The sequence below is a fragment of the Vipera berus genome, assembly GCF_964194415.1.
Source record: "Vipera berus genome assembly, chromosome: 2".
NCBI classification, from domain to species: domain Eukaryota; kingdom Metazoa; phylum Chordata; class Lepidosauria; order Squamata; family Viperidae; genus Vipera; species Vipera berus.
Window position 1 is genome coordinate 72,150,243 of NC_138203.1, and position 20,728 is coordinate 72,170,970.

Here is a 20,728-nt window from a genome sequence, read left to right on the forward strand (position 1 = left end):
CAAACCATTCGGACATCCTCGGATTCCAATGTTTTGCTCTCAAACTCGGAGGAGCGGTCTATTTAAAGTCCCATTAAATACAGTTGGGTCTATACTTCATCTTTACTACTTCGGATTTTCCCTACTTTTGCCCTGCTTTTTGAGGAGGAGGGGATAGAAGGAGAAATGTTTGACCTGAGCTGCGGTGCAAGATTTGGGGCGAAAACAGATTTCAAATCAATTCAGTGATAAGAGGAAGGGGAAAGAGGCGGCTTTTGCCTTCTTTTAAAGAGGAGTCAGAATTGCTACTTTCCTTCGTTCTCAAGCATTTCGAAGGCACAGGTGTTTTTTTTTACGATCGGGTCAGTAAAGTATTAGCCGAAAGACAGACGCCACTTCTACTTAAGAGTGATCTTTGTTCGCTTTGTGCCCCACTGTTTTTAGTGAGCCAGGAACAGTTGGATCGATCCCACTGGTCTTAATTTCAGGCCCCACCTGTCACTTCACTCCGAGGTATTTTTGAGGCTCGGAGGGTCGCGCTGGGGGCGCCTGCTCTAAAAATCCTTTCTGCTTTTTCACTGATTTGGAAACGTTTTTAATTTTCTTGATCGCGTCCAATGGAGCTTTAGTTATTTATTCATTCATTCGAAATGTATGGTAACCGCCTGTCCTGCCAGAATTCTCAGGCGGCTTACAATAACAAATTGCAATCGGTGGGGTGGATGGAGGGTGCTTTTGCATTCCGGATGTGATGGTCCTGGATGTCTCTGTCTTTGGATCAGACTGTTTATTAATTCAGCAGCTTTGGCGGACAACAAGGTAGTCTTGCTATATTTCGGAAACTCCCTGCTGAGTGGGAGCCCCAGATATGAAGTTCTGCTTTAGTCCTTCCTCTCCCCAGTCCTCTTCCAGCATTCCAATATATTAAAATATGGAGGTTCACTGGAATCGAATTGATAGACCTGAGCACCTGCATACTTTTAATAACGATAGTGATAATAACACATATTTCTCCCCCTGTTCTCGACATCGTTTGCCCTTCCCTCTGGACACTCCTATTTAGCTTTTCTTTTTCAGAATGCCAGGTTTGCCTTCCTATTCCCGCGAACAGCATGGTGCAAACTGCGGTCTGGAAGCCTTCCACACATCTCTATGTGAATGAAACCCAGATGAAGGGGCGCTGGTTTGATGATTGTAGGCCCCCAGCTTCAAGGACTCCGTTACCCCTTCCTCGACAAGGCGGTTTCGGCGGACTTCGGCTGCCTCTGCCGTTCTTGCCTGGGCGGCTGGCTTTCGTAGAAAACGAGCTGGGGTCCCCTCCCCATTCCCGTTTCCCCTCGCCCCCAAAGGCAGAGTGCCCCGCCCTGCCGCTCGACCTGATTGGGACCATATGTTTGGCTCATTCATCCCCTTTTCAAGCTATTCTCCGGGGCGCAAACGGCGACCACGTTCGAGTCACCTTGAAATTGCCTCCTCTCTTATTACGCCGCTTTTCCTTTCCCAATTAAAAGCTTAACAGCCCTGGAAACGGAGTTCATGTGGCGAAGTTTACCCTGGGCCCCGCTTCTGAAAAGCCTTCTGCTGGGATCCCATTATGTGCTTGACTAAACCTTTTCTGCCCCGAGCGATGGGACCGGTTCTCGTCAGGTGTTGAGTTACAATAGGCTCTTAGGCAGGGGACGTGGCGCTCACAGAAAGGCCGACCTGGACCTGTGGGGAGATGTTGTCAAATACGGGGGGTGGCGGAGGGCGGGGGTGGCGGAGGCGACAGAACTCGTCCGATTCCCAGCAAAAGACCGAGAACAAGGCTCGCGGCCCGGCTCAAAAGTCCGGGGCTTGCGATGACCGGTCGGGGGGGGAAATCTCCATTCCCGCTTCCTTAGGAGAGAATGCCGGGGAAGGCCGGCCAGCCGACGCTGCGGCTTTCCTCGGCCCGGCTTCTTTCGGGAAGCGCGACTGCGTTTGCCTGGAAGAGCCGCGGCGACTAGCCGGGAGACCCGGAATTCCGATATTGTGCCACCTGGAGACTCTCTCTCTCTCTCTCCCTCCCCCCTCCGTGTGTGTGTGTGTGTGTAGTTGAACCTGGATCCTGCCAGGGCCAAAAGAAGCTTGTCTGACTTCCGGCCCCACACTCCTCGGGTTCCTTCCTCGCTCAACACAGAGTTGATCCTTCAGAGGATGCTTCACCTTCGAGTTAAATTAAATATTTGTTTTTGTAGGATCAGTATATAATCGTTTAATACCATCGGGGTTCAATGGCTCGCTTTGTTGTATTTTCTTAAAATGTTATGTTAGGGCCAAGTCTTAATTTTAATTCGTAAAATAAGCAACCTCGTAGTCACACTTTTCTTTTTTAAAAAGTGACTCGTTTCATTAGAATCAGTTCTAGAAATCGTGCTTCCAAAAGTTAATATTCTCCACGTTACGAATTATTGGGAGCGTCTTTAGTTAGAAAAAAAAATGTTCCCATCGCCTTCTTAAATTTCTGTCCATTTCTCTTCCAAGGCTGATTCCCAAGTCCTCTTTTATCTTCTTCCCCAGTATTTAAATCTTTCCGCTCAGATGATCTGGATGACCTGGATTCCGAAGGACCCGGGGGAAAATGGATTTCGAGTGGGCACCCACCTTCCTACTCCGGTTCAGGTTTAACAAACGTTGAACATTGAATAATATTCCCTTCCCTAGCCGTTCAGAGCCTGGGGAGGACTGGAAGGAATTCCAGAGGCTCCCAGCAATCTCAAAATAAAATCCAACGGGCAAATAATACAAAAGAGGCAGGAATATTTGGTTTGATTTCTTTTTTTAAAAAGTCTGATTGATTATTTCACCCTGAATATAGCAAAATGTTCCGCATTAGCGTGCGGTTGAACAGAATTAGAATCACGGTTCGAATGGGGTGGAATTATTATCCTGTACAACCCTTCTAAACGTCGTTTAAAATCTAAAGCCGAAATTATTGTTTTAGATTGGATGCCCGCCCCTTGTATTGATATTTTCCAAAGCTCTCCTCTCCCCTCCTTTGAGAAATCTATTAGCCGATGTTTACACCCCGATGAATACATATAAGGGTTTCTGGAATAATGCCTGCGTATGTATTGTGGGGGGAAGGGAGGTTTGGGGGGAAAATGCACCTTGATTTCCCCGTTCCGCAGCCTCTACATGATGCTTATAAATTCACCCCGCCAGTCAGGCAGCGACTTAGTTTCCAAGCGGATTCTTGGTTAGAAATCGTGCTGGAAGGGAAAGAGTTACACCTGGTACGGCCCCTTAGCCAATCCCCGCGCTTGAAAGTTTTAGAGGGCTGGGAGACAGAACCTTCAGCGACGGCTCCGCCCCTTTTCTGCAGAAGGGGGTCCCGGCTGCTTTGCAGGCCCCAAGCAAGCCTAGCAATAGCTTCGGGTGCCTGGCGCGGAGAAGTCGGCAGATTTATCCGCGTTTGCTTTGCTTCCTTATCTCAGAGCCAAACTGATCCGGATCGGACTGTGGGGCCATCGCAGGTCAAACGATGCTGGAGCCACACGTCAGCCTATTTGGGACTTGCCACTGGATCACACAGCTTCAGTCTTGAATGCATCTTTTTTGCAAAATAAAAAATCCCTGTACGTGTTGTGTGTGTGTGTGTGTGTGACAGAGAGAGAGAGAGAGAGGGAGAGGGAGAGGGGGAGGGAGGGAGAGGGAGGGAGAGGGAGAGAGGGAGAGGGGGAGGGGGAGGGGGAGGGGGAGAGAGACGACGTATGCACAGTTACTGCCGTGCTACTGGCGTCCCGATCCAGAAGGGGCAACTCGAGCCCTGTCTTTCGTCAGCACGCGCGCACGCGCTGGGGGCCTCGCTCTCCTGCCCCTCCCTCCCCGTCTCGCCCTCGAGCTTTCGAGGAAGAAGCGGCCGCGGCGAGGAAAGCGGCTGAGTGGGCGAGTCCACCTGTGTCCAGGAAAGGGGGGGGTGGGGGAGTGAGAGCGAGGCGAGGAGGGGCGGGGAATTGGCGCTGGCCGGGGCAAGAGCCCCGGCTTCGGCGGAGAGGAGGAGGAGGAGCCTCGCCCGAGAGGCGGGGAAGGCGGGCGAGGGAGCCGCCAGCCAACCTGCACTTGAGCTGAGGGCGAGTTCAGCGCCTGGTTCGGCGCCAAGAGAGCCAGGGAAGCGCCGCCGCGTTTGGCCGAGCATGGCCCCGGCGCGAGTGAGGCGGACCTAGCGGCTGCGGTGAGAGGGCGCCATGAACGGCTACGGCTCCCCGTACCTGTACATGGGCGGCCCGGTGGCTCAGCCGGCCCGGGCGCCCCTGCAGCGGACGCCCAAGTGCGCGCGCTGCCGCAACCACGGCGTGCTCTCCTGGCTGAAGGGCCACAAGCGCTACTGCCGCTTCAAGGACTGCACCTGCGAGAAGTGCATCCTCATCATCGAGCGGCAGCGCGTCATGGCCGCCCAGGTGGCGCTGCGCCGCCAGCAGGCCAACGAGAGCCTGGAGAGCCTCTTGCCCGACACGCTGCGCGCCCTGCCCGCCGCCGCCGCCCCCGCGCCCGCCTCTTCTACGCCGCCCGGGCACCCCGGAGCAGCGCCCGCCGCCGCCGCTGCCCCCGGCTCAGCGGAGGGCCCGGCCGGCGCCTCGCATCGTCCCCCGATGGAGCTGGCCGCCGCGGCCGCTCTGAGATGGGCTTCCGAGCAGCCCGCCGCCGTCCTCCCGCTGCCGCCGCTCGCCAAACCAGGTAGGTGCTTTTTTTTAAAATTCCATTTATATCCCGCCCTTCTCTGAAGACTCAGGGCGGCTTACAAGCTTAGCAGTAGCCTTCATTCTATGTATATGCCTGCTTATTAGGGCTTTCACACACACACACACGCCCCAAGCGGCATTATTACAAAGTCAGCTTAATTGCCCCCAACAATCTGGGTCCTCATTTTACCTACCTCGGAAGGATGGAAGGCTGAGTCAACCTTGAGCCTGGTGGGATTCGAACCTGCACTAATTGCAGGCAGCTGGTGTTACTTAAGGAGGCATTAGTCCACTGCTCCACCAAGGCTCTTCTTTTTTTATGGGACGGGAGGGATCGCGGACGCGCTTCCGCTGCACTTGAGATCCGGCGAGCGGGAGCAAGAGCCGGGCGCTTTTCTCGAGGAGGCGGTTGGGCTTCCTAAAAGGACTCGGGCGTCTCTGGAACGGAAGGCAGAGGCCCAACTCCGGGCTGGCGGTCGGGCGCTTTCCGAGCCACTTGGGCCGGCTGCTGCGGGCCCAGCGAAGGAGCCAGGAAACCCGCGCTGAAGCAGGGAAATGAAAGCATCGGCGCCCCCAACTCACCAGTCGACGTTCGGCTTGCCAGCGAAGCACCTGGCCCTGCACGGCGGGAGAGCTCCCGGAGGGCTGCGCAATTAGGGATCCGGCAAAGAACCACCCCGATGCTCCCTCTGTCCCCGGTCCGGAATGTGACGGGAGAGGGGGGGGCAGACACAGAAACAAACGCAGCGTTTGGTCTCGAAGAGAGTCCCTGCGAGGGGGGGACGAGCCCGGCGTCTTTTCGAGCCTCGAGGGGAGGGAGGCGACCTTCTGCTCTCGTTAGTTCGCGGACTGGACGGCTGGCCCGGAGCTTTTCCTTCGCTTCCGAACTGCACGTTGACTCGGAGCGCAGCCTTCTGGGTCTCCCAGGGGCGCCGCGATTTTCTCATCTGCCCTTCGCTTCCCTGCGGGTGAAAGCAGCCGAGGCCAGAACGGGCTCCACGCCCGCCGGTTCGAGAGATGATTCCAGCCCCGCGAACGCAGAGCCGGCGGAAGCTTGAGCGGGGAACGAGCGATCTCCCCTCTGGCCATGTAAGGGTCTCTTGGAGGCAGCCTAATAAGCGAGGCTCCGTCATCTCCCCCGTCTGGGGGAAGGAAACGGGCAGCGCCTCCATCCATCCCCGAAGAAAAGCGGTTAGCTCTGTACCCGGCGGGATCCTCTCCAAGACTAAGGCGTCCTTTGCAGGGGAACTTCTCGGCTTTCTCTCGGGAGATTTTAATCTCCTCCAGCGTTTCTTCAGATGCGCGGCGCTTTCCACGGTAAAAACGGAATAGATCCGCGCGTTGTTGTACTCAGGAGGTGATGAAGTCTATCTCTTGCTACAGGCTTAAAGGCAAGACCACAGCTCCTCGGAAGATGGAGTCCGAAAAGTTGATTTCTGAGTAAACACCGGCCCGCTCCCCAAAAAACTTTTACCTGGCGCTATTCTCGTAAAACCGGTGGATTATCAGACCACGGGGTTTCCAGGTGACAAGCAATCTGAGAGGGGTCTGAAAGGGAACAATTAAAGCTCCGTTTTTGTATACTGGGTGGTTGGCCTGGTTCACCCAATAGGCAAAGCCCTGATTTGAATTGCTTAATTTTGCCTTGGATTTAAGTCAGTTTAAGACAGAGCTGGTGACTTGTTCAAGCAGTGGAACTGTGGTGGTTCCACAAGGTACACTAAAGCAATTGGGGGCTTGGTGTAATGTGTGAACCTAGCCTCTGTGCTTCTAGTGGGCATGGAGAAAAGGGTCCAGCCTTCCTATCTCAGGTGCTCTTAGTTTGTTGGTTCTCTGTCATCTGGAGTGCATCTGGATGCTTTAGGTGTCACTTTGCTTCTCCCGGCCAGCAGCCTCTTTTAAAGTTAAGGAGAGTATTTCAGGGTTTAATCAATTTTTTAAAATGTATGTTCACCTGGGCCCTGTTCAGTAAATCCTACTATAACGCTGTTTGATTATTCTGGTCATGACCAATGTAGAGACGGTCTGTTTTATTTTAACTTCTATCAAAAATTGGGATGACATTCAACCTTCAAACATTTGACCATCCAGATGAAGGATTCGGAAATAGGAATGTGACTGCTATGGCAGGCCATAAGCCCTTCTTAAAAGGGCTTTGCAACATTCTGTTTTGTATTAAACATTAAGAGTGGCTCTTGACTTCTCTTTCTGGAACCCGGCTCCTAAAGAGCTATGGAAACCATCTTTAGAAAGATTCTTAGGAAGACACCAAGTTCTGTAAGAGATCTCTGTTTTTTTTCTTTACTGGAATCATCTTTGGAGATACCTCTAAAGAAAGCACAGAGTGGAAGGCTGTTGGCAAGCCCGTGGATCCTTTTCTGAGTTACCCTCCGAAATAGGTTAAGACAGCTTTACTCCCAAACCAGGTGTGCTTTGAGAATCTGTTTGGAAACAATATTCATGACTGAATTTCCTCTTTCATAAACCACAAACTTGAACGTTTCTTTAAAACTATTGGAGAACAATAATCAGTCCTATTTAGCTGCATCATAAATCTGGAAAAAATAGAATGGATCAATTTCATAGATAGCACTTATAAAAAGTTTTTTTTAAAGGTAGATGGTTGTTTTTTTCTCCCATTGCAGAAACTTGGTGGAAACAGAAAATCAGTCCCTGGACAATTTTAAAAAAAATCCATAAAAGTTAAAGTCTAAAAGAGACTGACCTGTGCCCAGTCCTGCTAAATCCTGTGACAAAGCCCATTTGTAAGCTACTCATGAGCCTGAAAAATTCCAAGGATTTTACATTTATTCCTGCAATGGGTTAGTAAACTTATTTAGTACTTTAACAGCTCCTTCTGGTATCATATACAGTAAGCCATGGTTTATGATTTGCTTATTTATTAAATACACCATCATTACTTGAGTACACACCAGAGGCTTTTTATAGTGGGAATTTTGAGTATTAGCTTCATCTAATCTCTTTTTTCCCCTCTAGTTTTTTTTAAATCATGAAAATAAATATCTTTTTCTGCTGACTAGAGTCTTATAAAAATATATGAACCAAAATGACTATTTCACTTAAGTCATCCTGATGCTAACTTTTCATTGCAAACCAACTGGAGCTCTTTTGCTGTTGTCTTCCTTTCATCCATGTTTTCAGGAAAGCAAAAGTTGGCTTTAATCTTTGCCAGACATAGAATGCATATAAAAAAAAATCTAAGCTGCAACTTTATTGTCATGCTTTCCTAGGAATAATGTTTGTTAATCTCAGTGGATCTTTTGAGTAGTCACTATGGGGCTGGTTGAAATTACGTAGGCAGGAAAAGAAAGAGGAAATAGATGAAAGGAAGAAACAGGATAAGGCTGTAATAATTATTGCAATTTTGAGAGTAGCCCCTCATTATTACGCATCTGAATTAAATATTGCATATATTGTTTAATCCCTGGTTTTATGCATTTAAAAAAAATGAAATAGAGCTCAGGCTATTATCAGTATATAAACAAGGTCTAAAGTTATTTTATCTTTAGATAAAATAACAAGAGATGATAGATACAGTAGTGAGGATTGAAACATCCTTTTCTTAGTCTAGGTAAATGCAGTGAGAAAGTGTAAATTACCGAAAAGCTTTTCCAGCTGCAGTGAATTCCACCCACATGAGGCAGCCATAGAGTAGGCCCTGCCTGGTCCATAAGAAGCCCCCCCAACTTCATTTAGTGCCACCAGTCCAAACTCTCTGTGTTCATCTGAAAGGGGTTTTTTGGGGGTTCCACAGCAACTTCTTTTGCTGACTTGAGAAACCCAGCCTTAGTTCAGAGGGGAATTATGCTTTTTGTATCTTGTTGTTGTTGTTGTTGAGGAAAAGTATCAGGGGAAAAAGAGTGGGCTGTAAAAGGGTCAAGTCAATTCTCTGTGCATGCCACTGCTAGGTCAGACTGCGGAGGAAAGGATACCCCCGCCAACCCCGAAAATTTAAATCATTCCAGTTAACACTATGCTAGTTTTTTTTTCAAGAAAGCAGTAGATGGAGACTGCTATCAGAAGATGGGATAATTTTTAAAATGCCACTTCCATTATTCTGGGCATCTGTCAAAAGACGTGGGGTTCTTTCCAGATATTTTCCTCCGCACTCTCGGGAGACGATCAAGCCACGAGGGAGATCCCGGCTGGATTTCCACAGGGCCCTAATCTGGTTTAACCGTGGCCTGTCGAATAAACGACGGTGCGTTCACTCGGCACTAACCGCCAGATGACCGACTGCAGAGTGGGAGCGCGCAAAGCGCAAAGCCGACTCCTGCCCGGCCTGGTTTGGCGAGGCCCCAGCGACCCCGACCGATTCCCTGGCCTCTGGAGGAGCCGGCGCGGACCTCAGTCTTCTCCGTTTGGCTGGAGCCCATCACTGAAGTCCATTCCTGCCGCTTGCGTGGAGCTTGCCGAGGCGAGGATTCCAGCTCCCAGTCTCCTCAGACAGCGGGGCCGAGAATGTTGGAGTTTGGAGTCGCAGCACTTTCGGTGGGCAGGCTTTGAGCGAGGCTGAAGGACGCAAAGGGCCGGGCCGGGAGTCGCACGTTGCCGAGGGTAAGTGACCTTCCTCGAGGTGTTTGTTGGCTTCTGGTGAAGCCTCGGAGCTTCAGCGTCCCCAGAGTCCGATGATCGCGATCCTGTCTGCGGAAGGAGAGGGTGGGCCGTCGGTGGCCGGATTCACGCCTCTCCTGGAATCAGAAGTATGTTGGCCGGCATTCCCATAACACACTGACCTGCGAAATCGCGAACCGCTCTTAACCTGGTCTTGGTGTGGTATTTCAAGCTAGGCGTCGCGTGGTTGCCTAACGTTGGCTTGGGCAATGTATGAACGAACCCCCTCGGTAAACCGCGGTTAAGGAAAGTAGGGCTCACGAATGAACCAGGTTAGTGGTTCTACCGAGATGGAAACCCGCTGACGATGACCCCACACAGGGCTGCAGGCTCGCCGCCAAGTCGCAGGCTACCCATTCCGGTTCCCGGAGGCCTCTGTACAGGTGGATCTACGCCGCGCTCTGGTTCTCGGTGACTTGCAAACCGAGTGTTGACATTTAACCCAAAACGCTACTTTTGTTCAGAGCTGGGAAGGTGTCTTAGCGCGCTGACGGAGCCCCTTTGGTGAGTTTCTGAGTCCAAAGAATAGATTGATTAACTGACCAGCTTAAACATCACGTGTAAACCTTGCTTGTGCCTGCGTTTGGAGGAGATGCGGATTTCTGGAGCATAAACTTGGAACAAACCCCCCCCCCCGAGCCACACGCCGCCCCTCCCTCGTGCTCCATTCCGCAATCTTTTCTCTGCCGCAAATCTCTTGGCGAGTCGTTACTGTAGAGTTAATTTTGTATAGCGATTACGTTTGGGAAGGTGGAAGCAAAAGCAGCTGGAATCTCCCTCCCTTCCCCCCTCTCTCTCACACACACATTTCCAAAAAATATATACAGTGTTCAGAGGTGACATATTCCAGGGATCTCTCTCTCTCTCTCTCACTCTCTCTCTCTCACACACACACATCCAAAGAAATATTTGGAATGGGCGGGGCCCCTTTACGACCTGTGGACTTCAACCCCCAGAATTCCTGAGCCAGACTCCTGGGAGTTGAAGTCCACAGGTTGTAAAATTGCCATAGTTGCTGCCCCTGGTTTGGAGTCTCCATTTGATCTTTTATAAAAAGTGTATGGTAAGCCAAGACTCCATTCTGAGCATAACAAGGAGGGTGGGGGGAGATAGACTGCAGCGCTGTGGGCATTACCTGGGAACAGTCTCATGGGATTCAACAGACTGAATTCACCTGCACAGAATTGTTGCAGTTTCCTTTTGATTAGGCTTCCTCCCGAGCAAGCAAATAATCCAGCTGCACATTTTTAGGAGTTTAAATTCTGTTGCAAATGTCCGTAATTTGAAGGTGCATATTTACCTCAACGGACTTTGGTGGCTGTATTTTCATAAAAATGGAAGAACTCAGATTTGACACTTGCACAACATCTGTTTGCACACAGTTGGGCAAGACTTGCTCCTTGCCAACATCAGATTCTTGTGGATGTCAACATTTTTCAATCAAATGTTTTCTTTGGGGCAATAGTGTGTATAACATTCTGGACACTGCATCTTCAAATTCATATTGAAGCATGTTCTAAAATGCCATCTTTTCCTACTAGAAACAGCTTCCCATCCTTAGCTCTGAATCCTTCATTAAGGTTTTTGCCATACTTTTTATTTTTACTATCTGGGTAAGGAGACCTGGTCTTTCTTTGTATTTCTTTTGCATTTGCTGAGGGATTTTTTTTTTAAGTGAAATTAATGGAAGGTGGAGTTTTAATTAACGGCAAACAGTGTTTGTGCAGCCATGTGTGTCCCTCACCATTAAGGGAGAGGTTGTAACTGGGACAGTGAAGAAGAGCCTGCCCTACTGCTGGAGATTAGGAAGGGAGCGATGAGAATAGTTTTGTGGTCTTAGAAGTGACATCCTTTTCCAGAAAGAAAATGTAGCTAGCATTTCTCTCCTGGTTTTCCCTAGCTAAAATCAAGGGAAATAATATATTAGGAAACTTTCCAGGTGGTGGTGTATCTTTATATTGTTGCTTCAGAACCATGTAATACTGTAATTCTTAGCTGCATAAGATACTCTTTTGAAATAGGCCTCTGCCTTTCCCAGTAATTTTGCCTAAACAGGAAGAGGATAATAAACTGGCAATTTAATAACACGGTTTATTCCTGCTCTTATTTGATATATATATCAGTGACCATATCAAAACTGTTCAAACCCTATCATCGTCCATGATAAGTGCCCTACACAAGATGGACTACACAAAATGCTTCAGTTTAAATCAAAACTTACTCAAAAATGAAAGTATGTAACACAATTCCCTAGGATTATTTTTATTCCATTGATTTAATTGATTTAATTGAATGGGTGAAGATTCCTTGACACAATCCTTGAGAACGGAGACTCTTAAGAACAGAATCCTAGAGAATTAGAATTAGTAGAAAGTAATCAGTGAGATGACATAAAAAATATTTGCTTCAATCAAAGCTTTATTAGCTGTATCATGATACTTGGTTCTATGGAACATTTATGATAACTGCAGTTAATTCTCCTTTCTCAGTTCCAAGGAAGTAATGTACTGTACTGTAATCATGTAGGCTAATAGCCAGCTGGAGGCCAGCCTGTTGCCCTGGGAGAAATGTAAGCACATGTTGAAATCAATGAGATTTAAAGGCTCATAGCTTTGATGGGTGCATATGTATGACGTGTTAGTTTTCAGTTTCCTGCCAAGTTATCTCTGTCTGTACTCATCCTCAACATACGTTGTTGTCTTTGCAAGATTGTCTCTAGTGCCGAGTTGCTTGATTCATTGGATGGTTCCCATGGTTTCTGTTAGTGGATACTTAAACATCGTGTGAGGTTGTGGTCTTAACATGTTGTGTGTGGGCAACATTCCTGGTCACGAGAGATTTGAAGGCTGTATTGATTTCTCTGTTGCTGGAGGAAACAGGCTCCCTCGCCTGACTCTTCTTCAAAGCTTATAAATCTGAGAGGGAGAAGCACACAATGTTTGCCCCACTGATGTATGAACCTCCCAGCTTAAAAGATTACAGTAATCACCAGAGGACAGTGCAAATCGAATCTAGTAGCAATAACTTTTGGAGTAGGTCAGGCTCAAGTGAAATGTTACCAGGCAACAGGCATTTTCTTTACCAAATATAATCAAAGCGCATTGATGAGAAATTCTTCCCTGCCAGCTTGTCAGCACTTTCTGCTTAACATTTAGGAGAAGGGAGGAGGATATCTCCATCCATCAAAGATCCTTGGATGCTCCAGGGGACTCTGCTGCTGCTGGCTGCATGATGGATGGTCCTTTTGGCCAAGGCTTCAACCGGAGATCCAGCTTCTCCAAGTTCTTTTACTTGTTCTGAAAGAATTACTGACCAAGTTCAGACATCATGCTAAACCATGACAGCCCTAAGTATGGATTGTTAAATAAACTACAATAGGCTGGATTTGCAGAACAAGTTAAGCTGGAAACATGGGTTATAAATCACAATGGCAGAGTTTACAGCACACATAAAGCCAAAAACAAATAAACAACAGTTATGTTTACACCAGGGTTGTCCAACCTTGGCAATTTTAAGACCTGTGGATTTGGCTGGCTAGGGAACTCATAGAATCCATAGAATTCTAGGAATTAAAGTCCACAGATGTTAAAGGTGCCAAGGTTGGATAATCCTGATTTACACCATCTGTGTATAAATTCTACATAAGTAATCATTCTCAGAAGGAAAATAATTATTGATAAGTGCTCTAAAACAGCAAATAAAGCCCTCATTAATTTAAATATCAAAAATGAATAAATGGACCAGAACAGATATAAATGTTTAGCTTTTTCAAATGCCCATGTTTGAGTGACATTGTATACATCTTTTCAGTTAGTTTGTTTGAATGAAAATGGATGATCTGGTTCTCTGTGGGAGATAGCTGGGGACATGGACTTAGCTTCAAGCTACTTCTAGGGATTTCAAGAAGAAACTTGATATGGATCCACTTTGTCAGTTTTAGCAAATGTAAAATCAAATAAACAACAGATATGTTTACACCAGGATTGTCCAACCTTGGCAACTTTAAGACCTGTGGATTTGGCTGGCTAGGGAACTCATAGAATCCATAGAATTCACTTTGTCAGTTTTAGCAAATGTAAAATCAAAGCAGTTACATGTGTGAGTTAAAGGCATGTGTGAATCCAGCAAGTGAGATTGATTCTTGAAGGGAAAAAAAGAGATAATATGTGAGATTTAGACCAACGCTTAGGATGACTTGCAATTTTAACATAGGCTTAACAACATAGAATATAATTTGATAAACCAATCTGGAATTCTTCAGATATAACTGTTGTTCAGTTAGCAATGTTATGTATGTGAAAAATATGAATATTTTCAAAGCAATGTTAATTGAATTCTGACACACAAAATCTTCACCTGAAAGATTTGGCATTTAAAAAATGTAATAAAATATTGCTTCTTGAATTCCATTTAGCTTTGTTTCTATCTATTGCAATATGAACATTCATATACTCTGCTGTGAAACAGAGATTCAGATAAAATATTTATTTTATCTTTGTTACAAATGTGCTAATGAACAAGCATGCCTACTTTTCCAAAACTGTTTTGGTTACAACCTTCTCTACTTATCTTTCTTATCTTTCTCCTCCCACTTTCTTTAAATAAATAAATGAAAGAGACATCTATTTGAAACAATGATAGATGTTTTGAATCCCCAAATCATTTTTACATAAAATTTGAATTTAAATTGCAAACTACTTGGAAGCAGTCTATGGAATATTTAGAATAAGTTAACTGAAGTGATTAAAGGTGAGGGAAAGGGGAGTTGATATATTAAAGATTTTAGGATTTACATGTAGTTAAGATTATGATATAAAGTGTATAATTTATAGTTATTCACGTAATATATATGTATCCTGGCATTTTTTTTCCTTGCCTGTTAGTTTCTGGGTTCTGACTGTTTTTTTGCCTGCCACAAGTGAGTGGAACCTCAGCAAACTACATGAGGTTGAATACATCCTTCAGATCAAAAAGGGTTGCCTACCCCAGTCTAGTGTAAAAACAAGTGCATTTCAGGTAGCTGGTACTTCTTTTGTGCTACTGTATCAAGATGTAAATCCAAGAATATAGGTTTAAATGAAGGAGTGTCTAGAAAAACATGCTACAGGACATTTCATTCAACAAAACCCATTCATATTGTCTGTGGTTGTGTCATAAAGAGGTGTGGCTAGGTGAACTCCACAGAGAAATCAAATAAAGTCGAAGTTCTGGATTAGTGTGTAATCTTAATTTATTGGTTGGTTTTTGTTTTGCTTTGTGTTATTATTTTATTTATTTTATTTTATTTATTTGGTAAGTACCAAGTACACTAAGTCATGTAAGTGAGGCTAAAGGAAATTGCAAAATTGTCAAGGAGATTATTTTTAAAAAGCACTATTTCAAAATTAATCATAGCAGATATGAAAATCAAATGCACGGAAAAGGCAATCCCAAATCCACAGAACTCTAGCCCTTACTAATATCAATTGAAGTTTATTAAACAATATACAAACTTTTGAATATTTAAGAGTTCCTCATCAGACAAGCATTCTGGAAGGAAAAATCTTACTTTAGCTGTCTTTTTCTCCTTCTCCCTTCCCCTTTGGTGAACCACGATGAGGTTTCAGAAATGCAAAACAATTATTTTGGAAATTAATAAAGATGAGAGCACACGTTTTCCAGACAGGATGCTTCAAGGCGGTCTTTGACCTATGTTTTGACAACAATGGCCAAAGTTTTAAGATTCTCTTCAGGATTTAGTGATGGTTGATTGATAGAGTAGTTTATCACAGCAATGCCATGGACTGCAAATAAATAATAGTTTTTTTCTCAGTTGACTTTGACTAAAAGAAAAACTGTAATTTTTTTTGGTAAATCATTTGGTGTTAATGAATCACAGATTCTACTCTGCCTCAAAGTTTTTTCATAAATGAACCAAAAATGCTTCAATGATACAGTTGGTTTATTTTTAGTCATATAATTGTATGAACGTATAGTATTGTAGTGGCATAGTAGGTAAGTGGTCTACAACAAGAGTTATGAGAAGTAGCAAATGGGGACATGATTTCCTTATTTTCATTTCCAATTTATTGTGATGGTGGTCTATGGGACAAGCAAAGCATAACAGGAAATAAAAGGGTCTTATCAATAATCAAAGTAATTATAAATGGATTAAGTGGGCCAATACCCTGTCTCTGTTACAAATCAACATCTTTTTAATACTTGTAATTAGAACAATTTATTTATAATCTCAAGGATTCAGTGCTTGTTATACTTAAAAAATGTACTCAGTAATGATAATGTCTTTGTTCTCAGTAGCATAACAAAGCTGCCCTCTATTTTGTAGACATGACAGAAGAGCAACTGGGTGACGTCAGTGGAGGAGACAGTACTGAGGCCTACAGTGACAAAGATACAGACCAAAGGAGTTCCCCAGAGGTGACCAAGACCAAGAGCAGCTTCAGTCCCGAGAGCCCTGAAATAGTTTCCGTTGATGAGGGTGGTTATGCAGTCCAGAAAAACAGTGGGAGCACTGACAGCAGACCCGAAAGCCCTAAGTATCAACCGGAGCAGAACCATTTCTTGATTGAAGGTCCATCAGGGACAGTTTCTCTGCCATTTGGCTTAAAAGCCAACCGGCCACCCCTTGAAGTGTTAAAGAAAATATTCCCTAACCAAAAGCCAACCGTGCTTGAGTTAATCTTGAAAGGCTGTGGGGGTGACCTGGTGAGTGCTGTTGAGGTCCTCCTGTCAAGCAGATCCTCCATAGGGGGAGGAGACAGAACTTCTGCAGAATCAGAAGGCCTGGTTTTGCCTTCAAATGGGCACCTCTTTGAACACACACTGAGCTCCTATCCTCTTTCCTCTTCAAAATGGTCAGTAGGGTCTGCTTTTCGAGTCCCAGACACACTGAGGTTTTCTGCTGATACTAGTAATGTTGTACCAAATCCATTGGCTGTTCCATTACAGCATCCCTTCCCACAACCTCCCCGGTATCCATTAATGTTGAGGAATACTTTGGCAAGGAACCAGTCCAGTCCATTTCTACCCAATGATGTTACTTTGTGGAACACCATGACCCTTCAGCAGCAGTATCAGCTGAGGTCTCAGTATGTCAGCCCCTTCTCTGCTAATTCTGCCACGGTCTTCCGAAGTTCTCCTGTCCTTCCCACACGCCCATCAGAGGATCCTAGAATCTCACTTCAAGAGGATGGATGTCCAATTGTGGCAAAGCAACCCATTTATACAGAAGATGATTATGATGAAAGATCTGATTCCTCAGATTCTAGAATATTAAACACATCTTCGTAAAATGGTTATTTACCATGACATTTTTCAATGTGGCAGAAATGCTGGACTTCAAACAAAAGAAATGGTGGGTCATATATTTACAGGAAAAAAAGGGACTCTGCTTGTTACTCTCTGTTAGCAATAAAGGCATAATTTATTTTATTTCTTGCACTTCACTGAAAAATGCCAAATAGTTACTATTTCATGCCTCTAGTGCTCAATGTGTATTACTGAAAAATAATTAAACAAACATGTAAGAAACTGGGGGGGGGTTGTAAAACATTTAAAGAAGAGCAAATATGTCTTATCTTTTACACCGCTGGGAATGTTGCTATTGTCTTGAATGCAGTGTTCAACAAAAGGACTCCTCAGGATAAATAAGCAACTAAAAAGCAAATAATTAAATAGCAAGAGGACTAAGCAGTGACCTTGCTGACTTTATAACATCAGTGTCCTGGTGTTATACCCATAAGTCATAAAAAGACTAAGAATAAACTGCCCACCTGTGGTTCCAGTTGAGATATTTTTTTGGAGGCACCATAAATCCTATGCTTTTCACATGGCTTGATGAAACAATATTATAGCGTCAATGTAAAGTAAATAACAGCTGTAAGTTGCATGAAACTGTCTTGTGAAAAAAATGAACACATAATTAAAATTGTCAGGTTATTGTAGCATGCTAAGGACTGTGGGGAAAAATAAACTTATGCTGATCTTGATTTTTACATTTCATTTATATTTGGAGAAAGTCAGCTTGGCTTTATAGATATGTTGTTCTTAATGGAATTTTAGATTCTTTTGCCCTGAACATGAAGTGTAAATATAACTGATGAGGGTAAGTAACTTTTGAGACATATAATCTAGGAAGTATATTTACATTAAAATAAGAAATACATTTATACAAATGCAGTCACATATGTTGGTGGTAGAGTTATTGCTTTGGGCTTTCCAAGAACTGTTACCTTTTTCACTTCTCTAAATTCATTGACTCTTTGGGTAATTGCTTGAATTATCTCATTTTCTTGGGGGAAAAATTGCTTGAAACTCTCCCGCTTCCTATGTAGGAGTCTCCTATGAAGATGTAAAAAAAAAAAATTGGGCCAAATGGTAAGTTTGGGAGGAGATAAACTCAGGAAGTTGCTGCAATGTGATGAAACAATGCACACGTTTATAATGTGCCTTTCATCTTCTTTTATTTTTCAGCCAAGGGGCACCCTATCTCACCTCTTAGCTGTTGAGAAGCAGATAGCTTTATAGAGAAGAAAGAATTCAGGGGTGGGGGAAAAGAAACATTGAAATTATGAATACTATTTATTTCAAGAGGTATAAAGGCTAGTAATGTGCAAAAGAAAAGTAATTTTAGTAGTTTTAAGTCCGTGACAGAAATTATTTAAGACCCTCTACAGTTAAAAGCCTGCAGTCTCCTCTCTTCCATTATGGTGAGTACCTAAACTACATAGGGTCAAAAGAGAAAGAGGATTGAACTGAGAAAAGAGTGAGTGATAAAACCCCTAAAATATGCGTCTAAACAAATGGAAATATGTTACATAAAGACAAAAATTATTTTTATAGCTGGAACCTAGGTAAAAGTGCTACCTTTTACATTTACAGTTCTTAGTGGCGTCTGTTCAGAAAGCAGATGTATGCAAACTGAATCCCAACAGTACCAGCCCCTCATGGTTAGCTCCAACTGATGACAATAGGCCCTGTTCGGTTAGATCAGGGGTAGCAACCTTGGCTCTTTTATGACTTGTGGACTTCAAATCCCAGAATTCCTGAGCCAGCATGGCTGGCTCAGGAATTCTGGGAGTTGAAGTCCACAAGTCATAAAAGAGCCAAGGTTGCCTACCCCTGGGTTAGATGAACACAGAGCCTGATATACAAGATGGATAGCATGTTACTATGATCTTAGTAGAACATCAAGCTGGTTTAGTTCAGTGTTGGGTGCAGGTGGGTCATTGTTCGTCTCTCAGTTTGCAAGAAGTTGAAATTTTCTTACCCTTTCCTGATGACAAAGGTAGTATAAAGCTGCAGGCTATCTAGACCTGAAATTCTTCAAGGTCAAAGAAATGTCCCTCTCTTTTCTGATTGATTTTTGCTGCTTGTGGCTGGTGCATTCCTTAAGAAAGAAGTGTGGTTGAGAATTCAGTAAAACACTGCATAAGACCCACAAACATATAATACTGGAATTCTGTCAAGACTTCTAATGGTGAGACAAAATATCCTAAGCCTAATGAGAGAGTGATGTAAAAATGCACATACTGTATTTATGTGAGAGTGCAAGTGTTCTTTTCATGCTTGAAAGGCACAGGCTAGGAACATTTCCTTAATCTGCTGGTTAGCAGCAAATTTCTCTTATTTTAAGAGATCTTAGGGGATGATCTTCTTCCTGTTGTGATTCAGGGTCAGCCTGTGGGTTCGGCAGTTGGGTCGGACGATTCAGAGGAGGAGGAGGGGGGTGTTGCTGAGAATAATATTGAGGCTCCACAGAGCCCTCAGCCAGGCCCCTCCCATCTGGTCACGACGCAGACCCAGCTGTGTGAGCCTGACAGCGTGGATGAAGATGACCCATAGCTGGCCCTGTTCAAGGACACCTGACGCAGGAGGCAGTCAATCAGGAGTAAACAGAGGAAGGCAATGGGGCACCTCGGAAGGAGGCAGAGAGAAGCCACACCCTGAACTGTTTAAAAGGGGAATGTGTGGGAGGGCTGGTTTGCTGAAGGCAACCGTTTGAATAGCCCCTGTTTCATGGTTCGTGTTTGCTCTCTTTGCTCTGTTTGCTCTGTTTATGTTTTTATGTTAATAAATTTGGCAGGCTTAGTTCCAGCCTCTTGCCTTCTTGTAAAAGGGGTTGTCCCTGCCTTTTCTGCAGGGCCGGTAGCAGGCTGGTACAGAACACTTCCATTGAAACTTCCCTTTACCAGTACAGACAGAATTTGGGGATCCTGGGTATGGCCTACTGCAACAGATGAGCCTATTGCATCCATCATCCTATTCAAGTCTGTTATAGCTTTAACCTACTGCTTACCAGCAATAGCTGTGCTAGCTGAGAATCTGGGAGTTGTAGTTTCAACAACCTAGAAATCGCCAGATTTGGGAAGGATACCTTATTACATCAAAAGCTGATAACATTACTGCATGATTATGACAACTTTGGAACCGTTGTCTTGAAATCCATCAATATTTCTGTGATAGGCACTGTAATCTCTGGACTATATTTTCCAGATAAAAATAAGGCAGTTGCTATTAATGCTATCTGCCGTACTATTGTTGGGATCCAGATTATAAGGCTATAACCTTTTCTAGCATTAGAGTTGAAACAGTATAATTTATTTTCCATGGTTTTAACTTTACAAATAGAATTGGAGTATAAATAAATGCTGGCATACCATGAAACATAGTTAATGTCTGCACAGAAATTGCTGAAAATTTGGTCTGTTTCTTGCTTCAGTAACAGAGCATGGCTTAGAATCATTAACGTGATTCCATTTCATAACAATTCAACAAAGAGTGAGAAAGAGTGAATACTCACTGCTTTAAGTGCTCAAATTGAGTAGAAACATAAGCTATAAAAAGCAAATATATCATATTTTGCTTCACACAGTCTCTGACAGCAAGAAATTGCGAGTGAAACACCTGTGATATCAATGATCATCTGTGCAGTCTGAAAAAAATATCCTTGCATTTCACCTTCGTGGGAGACAGAATAAAATCATGGACAAGGCAATATGATAGCAGCAGAAACTAAAATGAACAACAAAAAAGGTAAACCTAAATACACCATAATGTGTTTTTAAAATACAGTAGAGAAGGAGAACCATGAGGATTTTCTATTTTGTATTTTTTAAACATTTTTTTAAAGTCAGTTAAAACTACAGTCCACAACTTTCTGCTGGTGGTGGAAATGATATAAAGACTGCACCTACCGGTATGTGACATATCGAAGCAAGGTAATTCTTGATAGGAAAGCAATGCAAGCTCCCAAATTCAGGGTGAATGTGTGTGTCCCACCTCTGAAACGCAAGTGGACCAAATCCTATTCTTTAGCAGTTGATTCTTCTCTCTCAGTTCCCGGTTTCATGGGAGCTATAACAAATAGTCCTGACTCTTTACTCTAAGGCAGGGGTCTTCAAACTTGGCCC

The 20,728-nt window shown here is 44.5% G+C and overlaps 1 protein-coding gene across 2 annotated transcripts; it reads left to right on the forward strand.

Annotated features, from left to right (window-relative positions):
• Nucleotides 1-4,187: 4,187 nt before the first annotated feature.
• Nucleotides 4,188-20,350, forward strand: DMRT3 (doublesex and mab-3 related transcription factor 3; the record flags this gene model as incomplete). Of its 2 annotated transcripts, XR_014024892.1 has the most annotated exons (3): nucleotides 4,188-4,677; nucleotides 15,643-16,671; nucleotides 20,191-20,350. XR_014024892.1 is itself a non-coding variant. In XM_081315877.1 (2 exons), the coding sequence occupies 2 exons, from the start codon at nucleotides 4,188-4,190 to the stop codon at nucleotides 16,605-16,607; spliced, it is 1,455 nt and encodes a 484-aa protein (XP_081172003.1). In that variant the 3' UTR covers nucleotides 16,608-17,213. The 2 variants fall into 2 exon arrangements, 1 of the variants encoding a protein (XP_081172003.1); XM_081315877.1 differs by lacking the exon at nucleotides 20,191-20,350 and having other exon boundaries at nucleotides 15,643-17,213.
• Nucleotides 20,351-20,728: the final 378 nt, after the last annotated feature.